This window comes from Indicator indicator, chromosome 7 (assembly GCF_027791375.1).
Source record: "Indicator indicator isolate 239-I01 chromosome 7, UM_Iind_1.1, whole genome shotgun sequence".
In the NCBI taxonomy this organism is placed as follows: Eukaryota; Metazoa; Chordata; class Aves; order Piciformes; family Indicatoridae; genus Indicator; species Indicator indicator.
Window position 1 is genome coordinate 25,949,359 of NC_072016.1, and position 17,346 is coordinate 25,966,704.

Below are 17,346 nucleotides of genomic sequence, written 5' to 3' on the forward strand. Positions count from 1 at the left end.
CCCTTCTACTTCAGGAGAAACACATTTGCCTTTCTAAGATCTAACAAAAGCTGCTAGGATTGGCACCTTTGCTCTCCCTGCTGGGTGGCAGTGGGTCTGGGGAAGAGAAGGGAGGACATTTAGGCTCACTGAGCCATTGCAGGGACACAGAACTACCCTGTTCCTGCTTACTGACACAGGATGCTCACGTGGAAGGAAATCACATGTCCTGATCTCTGTCTTTAAGGCTTGTGATTGCCTTGTGCGAGATGCATGAAGACTCTTCTGAGCTGCAACTGCAAGAGGATTAGACCAGACCTAGGCAGAAACTATGTCAGGGAAGTGCTGAACACTTGTCCAGCCTACTTACTAACAGGCTTTAAACTCATCCTTCAGTATTTACAGCAATGAGCGTGTAGCAACATTTTCCTGTTCTCTACCCTTGTGAATGCAGAAGGTCTCTACTGCTGGCCAGCTGCTGTAACCTCCAGCACCGGTGTTCAGGTTGCATCAGTGGTTCTCCTTTGGCACCTCTTATTTGCCTCATGATTTTCACAGCAATCCTGCTTGGTCCTGCCAGCAGTAATGCAGATCTGATCTAACAGGCCAGTGCCCATCATCATGTTTCTTTAATTACCTTCTAGATCTTTGTTACCCACAGATGTCATGAAGGAGTTTTCAAACTCTGGTGTAAGCAGAATAAACAGCAAAGAACAAATGCTAGCTGAGCTCAACATGACTCACTCGTTCCCTTAAAAAGCCTTCTTTTTTCCAATTTCCTCCTCACACTCTCTTAAACATAGGAGAGTATTTAAGAACTGAAACCTCCACTTTTCAGCCCCAACAGACAGAAAGCTGGCATACCTCCACTATTGACTGCACAAATATAATTTTTCATTATTTTCTATCTTTTACATGACAATCTAAGGCCTTTCCATTCCTGAGACTCTTGTATTTTAATACTTCACTTTCACAGGCAGAGTTTGGAAGGACCAAAGTCCAAAATGGACAAACGAAACTGACAAAAACATAAAGTTGTTCAAACGCTTTTTTATTAATTAAAAAACAAAAATTCCATGATACCTAGAGATCCCAAGTGCCAGTGCAAATGGACACGAGACACAGATCTGTGAGGCCGATCAAAACACGCAAAGCGAGCGGGTTGGGAAGCCACGAGGGAGGTGGGGCGGGAGACACACACCTCAGTACATGCCAGCACCTTGCTTACAATCAGAGGAATCTGGCTTACATGTGCTGTACCATTGGATTGTGAGGCAAATGAAAGACTACAGAGCTGAATGTAATTAGCCTATGGAGAGTGGGATTTTCCTGTTGTAGTGTTAGCTAGTATTTCCTTTTAAGCTCATTGTGGAATGCTCTCAGAATGCTCTCTTTTGAACTAGGAGTTCCCTAAGTTGATTAATTGCCTTCATTTTCACCCTGTGAGAGAAGACAGACAGGAACACCGTTAAATAGTTCCAATGGAAAACATATATAAATAAAATTAGGAGAAAAACCAGTGGTGGTAGTCACCGCTTAAACCCCCATAAACAGTTACAAAACAATGAGTACTACAATCAGTGCAGAAAACTAATTCATTATCCAGTCCTTCTGCGAGCCAGATACACTCCCACTGCAACTCAGACCTCCCAGGGAAAACAAGGATGTGAATTCACATGGGGTGGAAGTTAGGCTAATGCAGAGCTGGGATACCATGGGAAGGAGTCTTCTGCCTTCTGCTGCCATCTTTGCCTCCCACCTTGACACACAGCCTGACATTAGCACTTACGCAGTCATCAAGTCAGTAGGATTAACAGAGCTCATTTTTGTGACAAGAACCAGGCGGGAAACGGATGGTGGACAGTGGTTGGTGCACACTGAGACTTCTGGGAGCTTCAGGCACCATAAAAACAGTCTGGGCTTCAGAGAAGCTGAAAACCAGGGAATTTGGGTACATGTAATAGTGTGGGGCTTATGGAGTCAGCAGACAAAAGCCTTAGAACTGAAACTGTAAGGGAAATAGCATGTGAGAAGCATTTGTCCCTTTGAAGTATCCATGCTGGGTAATAAGAGGTTGTCCTCTCTTGTTCATGAGCTGAAACTGGCCCAGAAATTGTTGTTTGACCCAGGGCTCCAAAGGGACACTGCAGGTAGAATAGATTTTAAATTTAAAAGAACTAATTTAAATATAGAAAAAATATAGGAAAATCTATGTTGTTATAGAAAAATCCATAGGGAAAAAAATCTAACTTGCTATAGAAAAAAAATCTATCTTGCTATCCAAAGCACATCTAAAGATCTAAAGCATGGCTGCAACCAGGAAAAATCTATTTCATATGATGGTAAAACCACAGGAAAGCATTAGCTATTATTGGTGCCTTTACAACCCAAAATCAGCCCAAATCAGGCAGCAGTTTACAATCTGTCCAGTCTGTCAGTCATGGCAAATTCTTGGTCCCAAAATGGAAGTGTCAAAAGCGAGAACTGATGAGCTCTGTTTTTTTGTCAAATAACTTGCTGAAGTGGGAATGCTGACAGGCTCCACATGGGGCAGATCTACAACCATGAAAAGTGAAGGGAAGATTGACCTGGGGAGAACCAGTAAGTCAGAAAAACCCCAGGTGTGGTCTTGAGAGCCCAGGGGCCACAGGGAGGTCACGGCTGTGACATGACCTTACCTCTCCACCGCTGCCTGTGCTGGCCTCCAGAGCCCCCTCCCCTGCTGCCTCTGGCTCCTCGGCTGGCTTCGGTGCAGCCAGGTCCTCCTGCCAAGTCACAAGAGAGATGTTTGTCCTCACTGCCACATTCAGAGTCATTGCCCTAATCTTAGACAGACTATTTGAGCAGGCTGCATTAAATGGGTTTGAGCATTACACACTTAATAACATGAGGGGTTTACTAGATGGCAAATATTGATCAAAATCCATTTTTTTGTTGTTGCAGCTTGTTAGAGCAGATGTCTAGGGAAAAGCAATTCCATTTCTTACAGCTGGGTTTAGGGTCTTTTTCATACAGAAAATCAGTTCTATTTCTGAATTTTCTTTCTGGTTACTGAGACCAGTTTTGACTTTTTCAGTGTGAAGAAATCTGGGAGGAACAACTAATGTTACCTAGAGGAAGACAGATTATGCCTAGCATTTGCCCACATTCTCTTACCTACACCCTAAGTACTCATTGAATAGACTAATGCCAGACATAGCAATATTGTGGTGGCATTATAGTGTCCTGCCTCAGATGAAATTGCATTTTCAAAGGATAAGCTTTTCATTGTGCTTGAAGTCCAAGAATTTTCATAACCACTTTGGGCTCCTTTAGCTACTTGCCCACATCTTTCAGCTACCTTCCTGCTCAAAGAAAAGGAGAAAATATTGTGTTACGAGGCAATTACTTTAATTGTGATTTGGCCACAGGGGAAGGGAAAACAAAACTCCTGACCGTATTGGATGTGTACAGGGGATGGACAGAAAACAGCAATGCAGCTGCATGGAATCAGTGTGTAATAGCAGGGGGAAACAGAAATAGCAGAACATCTGTAGTACAGCCCCAGATCACCAGAGATCTCTACAAGATCAAAGCTTCTCTGTTCCCTTTGAGCACATTTGCCCAGCAGTATCCCTGAATTTTTATTCTCTTTTCCCACATAAAATTAATGGCACCATAGAAGAAACCTGAGACACACATACTCGGTAAATTTTGCATGAAAGGAAGACATACAATTTGAATTTCAATATTTTGGAAACATGATGCCACTGTCTTCCCTGGTGCTGCTGCAGATGCAATGCAAATCAAATGTCCTTGTCAAACCTACTGTAAACAGAACCATACATTCTCTGTGTTTTGGGACACTCCATTCTTCATTTTCACTTATCCTTGCTTTCCTTCCCTGTCACAATTCTTCTTATCAGTAAAACATGCCTGCTGCTCTTAGGACTTAATTAGGGAAGAGGTGATGTGAAATAAAAGGGAAAAATTAGCCATCTTGCACAGAGCTACACAGATACAAGGTAGAACACACAAAAATTTTATCTGGAAATTGGATTTCAGATCCATTTTTGTCAGGAAGGGGAGCTGGGAGATGGAAGCACTGCAACCTGGCTGTCTCTCCATAGGCTTCCTGCTTTCCACAGAAGCTACCGTAACATATCGATCCACAAAAGAAAGAAAATCACCAAAATGCCAGTCTCAGCCCAGCACTGATGGCTGCTGCATCTCCAGGCACTCCCTTCACCTCCCTGATGAGAGTTAATTAGTTTGTGTTTAGATAGAGTCAGGCACTGGGGCTGTCATCAAATGAAAAGTACAGTTTGGTTGGTTTGTTTTGTTTGATTGTTTTTTCAGTTTGTTTTTGCTAAGAAATGCATCCTTCCTTTTTATCACATGGTTAAGTGAAATGAGTCTTGCTAGTATCAACTTGGGCCATGCTAAGCAAGGCCAGGAAACCTAATGATATCAAACTGTGCATGTTGCCAAGAACAGTTTCTGGTGCAGCAGGGACCTGAGGCTGTTGGGGAGAGGCTGCTGCTCTGATGGAGACTCTTAGTCACAGCCTTTCTGATAAAAAGCAAACTTTCCTGTTGTTAGCAAACAGGGCTCACTAGGAATTTAGGGAGGCTGATCCAACGTCCAGGTTTTGCTTTTATATGTATATGTGGCCATATACCTTATAACTCACCAGTGCACTTTGGGCAAAAGCAGGGAAATAGCCTCAAACTCTGTTTTGAGGATCTACAGGCAATTTTGTTCAACTGCCAGGTGGAAAGAAAAGAAACTTGCGATGCAAACCAATTGCAATAGCTGCAACAGTAGGCTTTTCAAAGGGCTTTTGAGGGTAGGGTTGCAAGCTGCTATGTGAAATTGTGAAAGTGAATCAAAGGCAAGTCTGCCTAAGGCACTGACCTGCATTGGGAAAACCTAGGGACAACTCATAGGAATATAAAAAGAAGTGCAGTGAACCCCATTTTTCTACAGGGCATGACTGCCTCTTCTGCACGTAGGCAGGGAGCTCAGCTCTGGTAGGTGTGGAAACAGTCATGGAAACGGGGATACCTTTCTCAGGACTATCCTCAGGACACTGCATCCAAGAGTAATGAGTGGGCTGAAGAATCCTTGTTCAGCCATTGTGCTGCTCATTGTATCCCTTAAATTGTGTGTTCTGCCAAGACTCTGCTTCAGAAGGATATAAGTGACTCATCCATCTATTATTAGAAATGGAAGCAACCATGTTTCTGGAGTGTGTTTCTAAACTGTGGTGAGGGAACTAGCACAATCACAGGATGAAGAGGTGTCAGGTCGTGTTAGGGACATCTCCTCACAGCCTTTTTCTCACACGCCTCCCACCCTGCCCACAATAGCAAGCATGAGATGAGGAAGGGCTGCGTTCTTCACCTGGGTGTTGGCTGGCTGGGGATTTCAATGACCAGTCAGGAAAACAATATACAGAGGAGGATCATGTGATGTTAGGGTCTTCACTTTGGATGAAGAGCCAGAAATTCCTGGGCACCAAGAGCAGCTATAGCGCTGCCTCACTGGGGGATTATGGGCAAGAAAGCAAAGGTGAACATCCATCTTCTGTGGAGGACAAAAGGTATTTTGCCATTCCATTCAGTGTTCATTTCCAAATTAAAAGGGGTAAAATGTTCTAAGAAAGTGCCATGTTGCAACCATGAAGTAATTGGAAATGCTCTTAAACAAGTAGATTTTTTTTCCCCTCAGAAATTATGTATTGTTTCAGAAAAAGTATTATAAATGAAAAAACACCCCAAACCCTGAGAGAGAAAAAGAAAGTATCTTAACATAATAGTTAAGTGAAGCACAAGACCTTAAACTTAGAGGAATACTATACAAGTCTTAATTTTTTATATATATATATATATATATATACACACACAGACGCACACATTTGAATATAGTATATGTACACCATAGAAGATGTTATATATATTAAAATACAGTATTTCACTAAGGTTATGAAATGTAGCTGTATGGTAAGATATCACTAATGAAAATCTCAACAAAGACCTGCCATTTGTACAAATGAAATGTCAAGAGGCCTTAAATAAAGCATACTATAAGCTTCTGGGTTCAAATATTTGAGTATGCTTTTGAAAAACATTTTAAAAGTCCACAGAATTGAAAAAAAAAGAAAAGAGATGAATTACAATTTGGTTCTTCAGATTCCTCTATCTTACAGGTTCAATGAAATTCCATTTTTCAGCTCAGCGTGTGTTGTATGTTCTGTTGGCTGAGTCCATACATGAAATGGAATTTATACTTTCATCCATGTTACATTACAGGCTAGTGGGGTTTTTTTGCCATCCTCAAAAATTATGAGATAAACAACCTTATCAGGGTTATCTTCCTTATCGAACAGATAAAAAATGCAGATTCTAAATGTTAGGTTCTGAAACATTACTTCATCAAAAAGTCAACAAATGCACTGGCAAGAAAGTTAGGGTTTTCTCTGTTTGGTTGTTTTTAAGGCAGTAAACCCAGAGAGGTTTACTGTCAACCCAATCTGCTACAAATTCAACAGCCCTCAATGGGACATCTGCCTAAGGCAGAGAAAGGTTCAGCCTCCTGTAGCGCTCTTGACCTTGGGTGTTGCAGCAAAAGCAGCACTAATTGGTAGTATCTCCAAACCACTCCCTTGGAAACCCTCAGACAACCTGACAGGTTCTATGGATGGGCTGTCCTGGATGGCTTTTGGGCTGAGTGTGCTCTGAATGAGGCTGACAGCTCGAAGAGGTCACCCCATAATTAAAGTGAGTAGTCCCATTGACAGGACAGACAGATGGGTGCACAGGATGACTGTCTTCCCTGCAAATCCAGGCAGACTGTTGGGTTAGCTTTGTTTTCATCCAGCTCAGAGCCAGACTCTCTTAGGTCTTCCTGGGGCTGCTTATACAAATAATACAAATTTAATAAGTTTAAATGTTTACATTGTTATCTCACGGGATTACAGGGGCACAGCCTTCAGGCATGAAGTGCACACAGAGTCTTCTGGCCTTTGTGGCTTCAAGCTATTCTGCATGTGAAAAATCTATGCCTGGCTGCACTAATGAGAGAGAAGAGCACAGTGCCTGTGGGCAGATTATGCCACTCCATGCTGCTTTTGCCATCTCCCCTGTGTCACGGGGTGCTGAAGGATACCATTAGGATGCATCACCGCATCAGTGAAGTACAGTGAAGCTTGAATACAAAAGCAGAGTTTTGATTATTTATTCTACTTAATTGTAAGGCAGTTCAGCTGTTGATTTCCCTGCTCCTCCTGCTTAGCAGCTCTGCCCTTAGCATCTCAGATGCCCTTGGTTACTCTCTCTTGGGCAGCACTCTTCCTGCCCAATCTAACATCAACAGGGAAGGTGACTCCTCGTTTTCTGCTTTTAACTCCTCTGGTGTGACTATCTTAGCATTGGAGGCGTCACGTGGTTTAAGTGAGCAGAATTAAGGCGATGAACATCAACCATGTGTGTTCAAAACGTGCAGTTGTTACAGCAGTGACCAGCCGTGGTGCAGGTGTGGTAGCTGTGCACTAGAGGAAGCGCAGAGAGAAGTGCTGTGATCCAGCGAGCGTGCCCAGCGCTGCACGTAACTGGCAACTTCACAAATAATCAGTGGGGTGAGACAAAGAGAAAGAACAAAGTCGGTTCAAAATGACAGAGTCATGAACTGACAGCAAAACTGTATAAAAGCTGACAGGGCAAATAGATCTCAAGGGAAGATCTAGGTGGAGGGTATAGGGAAGCATCAGCTAATGGGGAAATTCTTCTAGTCCCTGAGGGACATTTTGTGAGTCTGTGTGTGCATACACACACTTGTTCCCAACCACGTGGTGTCTGCAATGCAGCAAACTTTGTGCTGTGTCATACAGAAGAAGAATTAATCCTTTTCTAAGACAGGGATATTTAGTGGGTGGTTAGCTCACTGAAATTCCTTAATGTCCACCCCAGGGACTGGTGTGGATGTAGAGCCACAGACAAATCACATTACTGATGGGTCTCATTACTGTGCATATCAGAAAAATTGCGGAGGGGTTACGATCTTTTAACTTACATACACATTTTTTAGAAAATACTTTAAAACTCATCCAAATCAGTCAATACTTTCTTGCACTCAGCAGTGCCCAGCCCTGTGCCAAAGCCCTACAAGGCTATGCTGACACCACTGGAGGTCGTACTTATCTGGTGCTTGCCACCCCTCCATAAGAATAGAGTTACTTCAGCCCAGTTTCCTTCTGTCTGTCTCTGAGTGCTCCCACTGAGGACAGCAAGGAACAGCAGGCTTCCAACTGCCCCATGTGTAACCACATGTAAAATTCTTCCCCATGACTAAAATCATCATATGATACATCTGCAGAGCTCAACTAACCCATGGATGCTGCCCTGAGCAAAAGTCAATCCAGAATCCTTAGAGTTCCCCACTCATTGCTAGTATGTGCATGCCACCAATCCCTGCCGGGAAGAGCAGATTAAATGTCAACAAGCTCTCTGTAATTGATATTAATACTGGGAACACTGAGCTGGGGACATGCCTCTTAGGCCACTCAACTCCCCAGATTTCAGTCATCATGTAGCACTGCTCAGTGCCCTGCCTTCTCACAGATTCCTAGGAGATATGAAGAAGCTCTCTATAAAGTCAGCAAGGAACAACAGCAGAGACAGCTGAAAACAGAAAAAAAAAATACTTTGGCAATTGCTCTTTGCAGTTAGAAAGGAAGAGAAAGGAATGGAATATGATCACATCTGAGGACTGGATGTGACAGCTCTCTCAAACATCAAGGGCTGAAATTCTTGTCCATAGTTCCAGGATTGCACTATTAAAACAGCAGGTATTTACTTTTTAAACATCTAAGTGCTATACCTTATCACTCTTCTCAGTGTATCTCCAGTAGGTCTCTCAAATGTATTAAAGAGTCTGGTGCTGCTGCTGGCAGCCTTTGGCTGTATTTTCATTAGCAAATTGTGTGGCACAATAGGAGCAGATCTGGAGAGAGAACAGCGGTGCCAAGGGCCCAGTACAGCCCCTCCACTCCATGGCAATTAACCATTCACACACAGAATCACAGAAACATTCAGGTTGGAAAAGACCCTCAGGATCACCAAGTCCAACCTACAACCCAACTCTACAAGGTTCACTCCTAAACCATACCCCCAAGCACCACATCCAAATGACCTTTAAACACATCCAGGGTTGGTGACTCAACCACCTCCCTGGGCAGCCCATTCCAATGCCTGAACACTCTTTCCATGAAAAAATTTTTCCTAATGTCCAGTCCATCAGCAGTTGGGGTACACTCAGTGTGTATATGAAGCTCTATCTTCCATGTCATGGCTACCCTAAAGGTATCTAGCAGATGCAAAAAGTAGCTTAGACTACCTCCTAAACCAGTAGAGTAGATGAATCCTCTGTTTCAGAGAAACATTATTCCTGAATTTCTTTCTCTTACAAGTTCTTTTGTCTTGCTTTTCTCTTCCTGTTTTCATTCTGCTGATCATCTCTGCTATTTCACATGACATCATGACACTGTACCCAAAGCAGTTTTCTGGTTCCCTCATTTAGTCTGCCCTTTGGCATGTGACACATCCCCCTTCTTTATTTCTTGATCAATCTCCCCATTTTAAGTGTCTGCCCTATTTTTGAGGCAGACACCAACCAAAGATTAGAGAAGGACAGTTTAGAATCTTAATGTTTTAACTCTCTGGAAAATTCACTGCTTTTTTTTTTTTTTTTCTGAAAATTTCACTGCTTGAAGTCTCAGTAACATAGAACCACTGATTTTCTAAGGAACTACCTGCACAAGAATGGAAACAGATAACATCGACTGGTTTGAGCTCTGAAATCAACACCTGTAAGCTGTAGCTCATCAGCCTTTGAGAAGGAGGTCTCAGGATGAACGGGGAAGAGGATTGCTACTACCCAGTCCATGCAGAAGGAGATACAGTTTGGTATCTGCAGGACAGATTCTTCTTGTCAGCAAATTCCTAGCTCTCCTGGGTCAATCACCCTATCACTGGTCAGTCAAAACGTAGGAAGGGGTAGCCTGACCCCATGGGATAAGGAATCACTGTTTGTACTCCTGCAGCCTAACTCCTGCTGTTCCCTGTGGGAATAGAGATTAATTTTATCCCAAGGGCTTGGCAGAACTTTTGTATCTGCCCTTTTCACATGCTTTCAGGAGGACATTTTGCGTCACTCATAGCTGCTGTTTTCTTTTGTTAAGCTATTCTCTCAGGATTTATATGGTGTGTAGAAGTTTTGTTTCACACCACAATGTGTTTATGTGCAGATGAAATTCATCAGCCAACTGTCTGAACAATTATAACAATTTTGGCCAGCCTTGCTTTGCTTTGATTCTGAGTTTAGGCTTATTGTGATTCATCTAGCTCATGTTACTATCAATGCCATTGACCACAGCTCTTTGAGGAGGGGAAACACAGCCGAGCTGCCAAATACTGTCCTTATGTACTGTACAAATGGCTGTAGTTTGCTACCACCCGATGAGAGCATCCTCTCTAATGATGCAATTTTGCCTTCATCTGGAGAGCTGTTCTGTTCCTTCCCATGCCCCTTAATCCCCCCATTTGAAACAACTGTTCATCAAATTAGGCTTCAGGACAGAAGACGTCTTGTCTGAGTCTGACTTAATCTGTGGACTGTCACGCAGTCTGTATCAACAAGTCCTTGGCTGCTGTACAAACCAGCACAGAGCAGAGCAGGAGGGCCGAGCACTGGCAGGACCTGGCTCTGCCTGAGCTGCTGCCGCCCTCTACTGCCGGCCCAACGCCCGGACCCTGGGCTGGGAGGCCACAAGCACCGGCCAGGAGCTCAGCTCCCCTCCTTCACGACCGGCACATCCCAGATCTCTGGCTCCAGCCAGGCGCTCACTGCAGCTTGGTCACGTTTCTGTTCAAGTTGCTGGGACGAACGCTCTTCTACATTCATAAGAAAATGGAGAGCTGGACCCTTGCCAGCAGTGCCCACTGATGGGACAAGAGGCAATGGTAACAAATTGATTGTGTCTGTCTGAACACAAAACCCTTCTTTGTTTTTCCTGTGGAGTTGGTCAGCCACTGGCATGGGTTGCTCAGGAATATTATGGAGATATTAAAAACCTAACTGGTCCCAGGCAACCTGCTCTTATTGACCCAAAGGGAGTTGGACTAGATGGTCAAAGGGTTCCTTCCAAATGAAACAATTCTGTGATTATATCAGGTATTATACAATAATATTCAGCATGATATAAAACCAGTTATTGCTGAAAACCTCTTGTTGAACAGGTAAAACTATCGACTGTAAATGTTTGCTGCTGTTTTAAGTGTTATCCAAAGACAACTGTCCTGTCCTGTGTATCACCAAAGAAACAAACATACCTTTTTTACTACACCGGTAGTGGCCACAATGTTCTCAGCTCCTTCTACAGTCTTGTTTGCCACTGTGTTCACACTGGCTACTACAGCTTCTCCCACCACATTGGCCTGTTCTTTGGTCTTCTCAGCAACTGGGATTTCAACAAAAGCAGAAAGTCAATGAGCTAGGCACTACCAAAAGGCTGCCAAATTCACTGGGTCAACAAGCAATTGCATTGAGGTAAGAGAAGCCCTGCTGCAGTCTTTATTTGGAGTTTTAATATGATCTGGTGTCTGAGTTTAGATCATGTACGTGAGGGATTTTTCTGAATCAAAATGCTGCTCAGAGGGCAGCACTGCAAACTGTCAGGCTTTGCGGGCAACTGGAGAAGGAAAAATTCAGTGGTATCCTCCAAAGACCTTCTCTTCGGCAGGAGCAAGGGCTTTATCAAGAGGTCCAGCAACATATCACACATTTACACACCTCTCTCAGGGCTGTGCTCTTACCTGAGGTCACACTTTGCACTACGCCTTCTTTGGTTTTGGTACCTGTGAAAGGAAACACATGGTCCATCAGTGCTACCTGGTAAAGCACACTCCAGGTTCTGGGCACAGATGGCTTTCTCTTCTTAAGAAGCGCAGTGGGGAGCTGTGGTGCTTCCAGTACCTCCTGCTAAGACACAGAGAGAGCAGGCAGAATGAACCAGGTTCCTTCCCCAACAAAGGCAATGAATACCTTTGTGTTAGCAGTTGGATAGCTTCAGCCCCAAATTGTCTGGAAATATCTAGACTTGAAAAATCTTGATTATACCATGCTGAAATATGAAAATTTGTCCTTGGAATATTTAGAAATGGAAAGAACAGTCAAGTGGAGACAAATCAATGTTAAGCTAATAGTAAAGTGGAACATGTATGAAGTAATCTGGGAAAATCTCACCTACTTCCTTCAGTTTTTCAAGACAAGCAGCCACATTTTCAACTCTCTTCTGCCTTTCAGCAGAAAACTTGTCTGCAGTGGTCATTTAAAGCTTCCTTCTATACCTCGAAGAGTATGGAGAAACTTGAAGCTGAATTTACAAAACAACCACCCACCTTCTACATAACTACTTATCAGATTCCCACTTCAGTGCCTCAACCTAGGCTGTAAGTGCTTGCTCACAGCAATACACAGAACACAGAGAGTTTTATCTCAAATTATGAAAGCCTTCCACATGTATACTGGCATTGTAATTTATCTTGCTGTTCTTAAAGTACAAAAGCTAACAGGATGTGAGGGCATTCGGTTTGCAAGTCATGTAGCCCTTAAGGAATAAATAATCTCTACTGTTTTCCTCCAAGCTTGAAGTGACCTGCTAGAACTGACCTGCTATACATCCCTTCTGTTTGTATACTGCAGCACATATGTTAAATCCTATGATAGATGGGCAGCCCCTACAGCAACCAGCTGTTTTTTCCTATTACAAAAATAAAAGATCAAATCTATCTCAGTCAGACATTACATAAACACATGCCAAAGGGTGCCACTGATCCTACTTTACTGTATTTTGTAAACCACCTGCACCGATCCAGGCTCTTTTCAAGTTTCCCATACTGGTACCACAAAAGAATTTTTCTGGCCAGCTGTCAAAGTGATAGAAATAGAGAGATAGACAGACCTTTAACTCCAGGGGTACTAGAGCATTCATGGGTGTGGTGGGAGAAATCAACTACAAACCACATCTCATTAACAGTCCAAAAGCAAAACAGGTGCAGTGCCCTGATAACAACAGATCCAGCCCAACTCTGTTCTGCCTGATATGTGTTATTGAACGTAGTTCTCAATTGTGGGTTTATTTTGGTGGCTGTAATGGTTGCTTGGGGCAGAACAAAGCTATTCTACAACAATATGCCCTCACTATTTCACTCCAACCTCTCAAACTGCGTTAAAGCTGAAGAAATTAAATCTTTGTAAGAAACTGTACTTTATACTTGTTACTGCTGTAAACTGCAGGTCCTGATGATGTGTAATACCGGTGTACTAGTATAAAGTGAGTTTAACAATAATAATACCCTTCATATACGAATGGCTGCAGAAGCACAGCAGTGAGCAAAGAAGATGTAAGTCTCAAGCCATGAATGTGAGTTCCTGATTGGGCCAAATTCACACAGTTCAGTTGCCATCCTGCTTCAGTTTCCCTCTCAGTGTCATTTCAACAAAAGACTGCTCAGTATTGTTTTGACATACAAGGTCTTCTCACATCAGACACAGATGTACAAGCTTAGCCCTTCTTTGCTGTCTTTTGGCCACACAGCAGTTGTTAGGTAACCAAAGTATGTAACATGCTGTACTAGCCTTGCATGTGTTTCCGTTTTGCAGTAAACATGTATTGAGACAAGAGCTGTACTTCTATACATGTTTTTTACCAGACTTTTGATTTAAGATGCATGTCTGGGCTCAATTCTTTTGTAGAGGGAGGGGAGTGCAGGCTACCATATCCTCTCATCAAAAGTAATTCCAGAAAAGAGGGATGCAGATAGAATAAAACCCCCTGAATCCATTTCATGTCAGAAGCAATGGCATTGGGAAGAACCACTGCTTCAGTCTGGTGAGAGCTTGCCACATCTTCCTAACCCAGTCTCCTGACCACACCCAATGACTCAGGCTCAGCATCCATTATGCACCACATGAAATCCGACCTTCTGCCGCATACCCTTGCCAGCAACCTGCATCTGTTGAATCAGAAAGCAATCACCTGATGCTCAATCTCATTTCCCTCATTAGTCCTTGCCTGCAGCTTGTGTACCGAGAATTAAAAGTTCATGCATCCTGCCTCTTCTGAGTGCTGCAAGTCATCTGTAAGAGCTTTGGTATCACAAGGATGGTGCAGCTCAGTGCAGCGGGAAGAAGTTGGTCATAGAAATAGAAAAGTCACCTCACTGAAGTAGAGCTTGGTACGTTGGAGCTTTCTGCAGCATGTCAGTGAAAGCCATTCTGGAAAACTAGAAATTAATTTCTTTGAGGCTTCTGGAATTTAGTATTGAACAGTACTAATGATCTTGTACTCAGTGCTCTGATGTAGCCTTGTATTAACTTTATTAACTACCTTCAGCATCACTTATCCTCCTATTTAAAACAAGTTTGAAAGCAAGCCCATTGAATCACCTCTTGGGTACACATTAATCATGGAAGAATCCACTGCCACTTTGGTATACCTAGAGGCTGGTACAACTGGAAGAGTAGACTGCCATTTTACTAAGTGCAAAGGTGGCCCATGCTACAGGATTTCTCTCTGTCCTCTCATACACTCTCTTCTCTACTCTATGTGTTCAGTAAGCCACATGTCAGGGCAGGAGCACCCCACACTTGTGACTTCCCCAGTGATGGCAGCACCTCTAACCAGCCCAGCTGTGAACTGCACTGCAGTATTAGCACAGGAGGGAGGCATCTCTGGCCCTGACACAGGTTGTGGGAACTGAACCTACTGGCTCAGAGGGGAGGGACAAAGTGGCCAGAGTGTCCTGATGACACTGCCCACTCGAGGTGGGTGCCTCTGAATGAGCATTATCTTTTTTTCCTGGGGTGGCAGCAAGTGACTCACCAGTAGCGGTGATTATGCCCGGACATCTGGAATCCTCCTTGGAGAGTAGCAATGAGTTAACAGAAACCTGAGCAAAAGCCAGGGATCCACTTCATCCATTCCAGGCTTTGGGGTTTTTCCTCCCTTTTCTCTAAAAAGACCATCAAGCTTTTATGCAAGTATTATTTTCTCCTAGCATCCAAAAACTCAGTTTGTGTCTCATAACACTGTAGACCAAGCTGCTGGGATGGGGATCTGTAAATGAAGAAGCAGGGAAGGAACAGTTCAGGTCTCTGGTTAACTGTTCATGTGGCACAGAATGAGAAAAGGCAGCATGAACAACATACTAATCATTCCAGTTTTAATCAATATACCCAGCCTCCAACTTCTCTGCTCATTTAAAAATCAATTCTCTGAGCTAATCAGCATCTTTTCCTGCCTGGGAAAGACTGAATTTTCCCCAAAGGACTGAACATCCTCCTGTGTGCAATGGGAACTGAATCAGATCCAAGGCAAAGCACTACCCTGGACATGACAGGGCAGGAATCAGCAGTATACCAGCCAAAAAACAAAAGGAGAAAAGACTTAATCCTTGACCCTTAGTTGATCCTCATTCAGAGATTTAGGCTTTTAGCAGGATTTTCAAAACTTCACTGAAAAGGTTAGAAACTCGTGAGCAGACTCTGTACCTCACAGCTGTGCAAAATTAAAACCAGGTCACAGTATGGAGATGTACAAAATGATTGAAGAGAGATGTGACAAATTCTTTATAAAAGTTCAGAATAACCCTTTCTGACATTTCTTAAATCAAGAAGCATTTGGAGCAGTAGCTATGCTGCAGTAGATGTAACATTTCACAGGCTGTTATCTTGGCTATTGTGGTTAATTGTTTAAAGGGATGCTTTACCTTTTCGTTCCTTCTGAGTCAGCTTCAAATTGAAATGTGAACTGTTACATGCATTCATTTACAGAATGCCAATAGTCAAGTATTTAAAATTTTGGAATCAATACATTCCCAAATCTACTACACATAACATTTCTATTTAATTTCTAACACACAAATATATTTCTGTGTCTATTGTCAATAGAGCTGCTTTAAATAGAGTAGCTATGTATAGCTGTGGATGTTGCAGCATGACAGCAGGAAGAACCAGCATGTAAACTTTCCTACTAAAAAAATCCCTCTCTTCCTCATCTAGCAAACATAAAAGCTGCACGAAGTGCAGTGATTACTGCATTGCTGATTACCTCACCAGTAAGGTAGTCAGTCTTGGGAACGAAACACTCCATAAATATTATAGTATCTGGAATATCTGGCCATCCAGCCATATAATTGCATGTGCTAGATAACGGAGATAGCAGGTTTCAAGGGTCACCTTGCAAAGAGAGGTTTCTGAAACAGCTCATTAAGTTTGAGGGAGGTCTCACATGTGCTGTTTTCCAGATCCTATCCTTTGGTCTCTTGTAAATTAAGATAATGCATGCAGAGGCAACAAAACAGGTCAGTGAACAAGAGAAGGATTTCAGGATAAAACAGCATGTTTGCGGGGAAACAGATGCAACCTGCAATCCTCACTTAATAACACTGCTGGCTCCTCTCAGGGACCTCCTTTGCTTGAGATGAGAGATGACAGAGTGAGTGACCCTGAAAACGACGAGTGAATATTCGTAACAGAAATCCTCCATCTCGGTATCTGCTCCTTAACGTTCTATTAGCTCTGGCCATTTCTACATCTAATTTACAGCTGAGGAAACTGAAGCACCCACCCAGGCTCACACAGTGACTGTGACAAAGCAGGGGATGTTATCCAGAACTCCTGACATTCACTCCCAAACTTTAGCCACAATATAATTTCCCCAGATTTTCTCAGAGACAATCCATGGGGCAGTTCATGCTCAAATGTAGATTGAAAACAGTTCTCTCTTACCTACATACATCACCCCTTCTTTAGTCTTCTCTGCAGCCTCTGTCACGCCCTGCTTGGTCTTTTCTGCAGCTGCCACCACACCTTCTTTAGCAATTGAGAAACCTTTCTTAAAGACATCCATTCTTGTTGCTTGTTAGTGCACTACCTAGATGATCTGAGTGAGGGGCAGCAGCCAAAAGCACCTCAAGACTGAGACTGCAATATGCAGCCTTGCCCTCGGTGAATGCTCAGTTTTTCTGTTGGTCTCTGGCTTTGCTCTTACTGCTCTGCTGGATGAAGGCAGTGCGGCAAACCTCACAGCCGTTGCTGGCTCTTATTGATGAAGTGTGCTGCAGTGTAGCCAATGCCTGTGAGCAGCTGATACTGAAATATTAATGATATGGATCTGCTTGGGAAGATTTAAGAAGGGAGGGGGGAAAGGAGGAGGATGACATTGATAGGTAAGGGACTACCTGGAAAATTTCCAGACAGATAAAGCTGTTAAAATATGCTGCAAAGCTCTCACTCAAGGATGCTCTTATGTGAAGAGGGAGGCTT

At 43.2% G+C, this 17,346-nt stretch overlaps 1 protein-coding gene across 1 annotated transcript; it reads right to left on the reverse strand.

The window, feature by feature from the left end:
* Positions 1-1,398: 1,398 nt before the first annotated feature.
* Positions 1,399-16,930, reverse strand: SNCG (synuclein gamma). The gene is made up of 5 exons (XM_054382476.1): positions 16,810-16,930; positions 11,832-11,873; positions 11,349-11,476; positions 2,658-2,744; positions 1,399-1,419 (listed from the first exon to the last, which is right to left on the reverse strand). The coding sequence occupies exons 1-5, from the start codon at positions 16,928-16,930 to the stop codon at positions 1,399-1,401; spliced, it is 399 nt and encodes a 132-aa protein (XP_054238451.1).
* Positions 16,931-17,346: the final 416 nt, after the last annotated feature.

Coding starts and splice junctions, on each gene's coding strand:
- SNCG (XM_054382476.1), bottom strand. CDS start 16,930: ATGGATGTCTTTAAGAAAGGTTTCTCAATTGCTAAAGAAGGTGTGGTG. Junction 11,477..11,831: donor AGTGCAAAGTGTGACCTCAG/GTAAGAGCACAG, acceptor TTGAAATCCCAG/TTGCTGAGAAGACCAAAGAA. Junction 1,420..2,657: donor GCACAGGCAGCGGTGGAGAG/GTAAGGTCATGT, acceptor CTTCTCTCACAG/GGTGAAAATGAAGGCAATTA.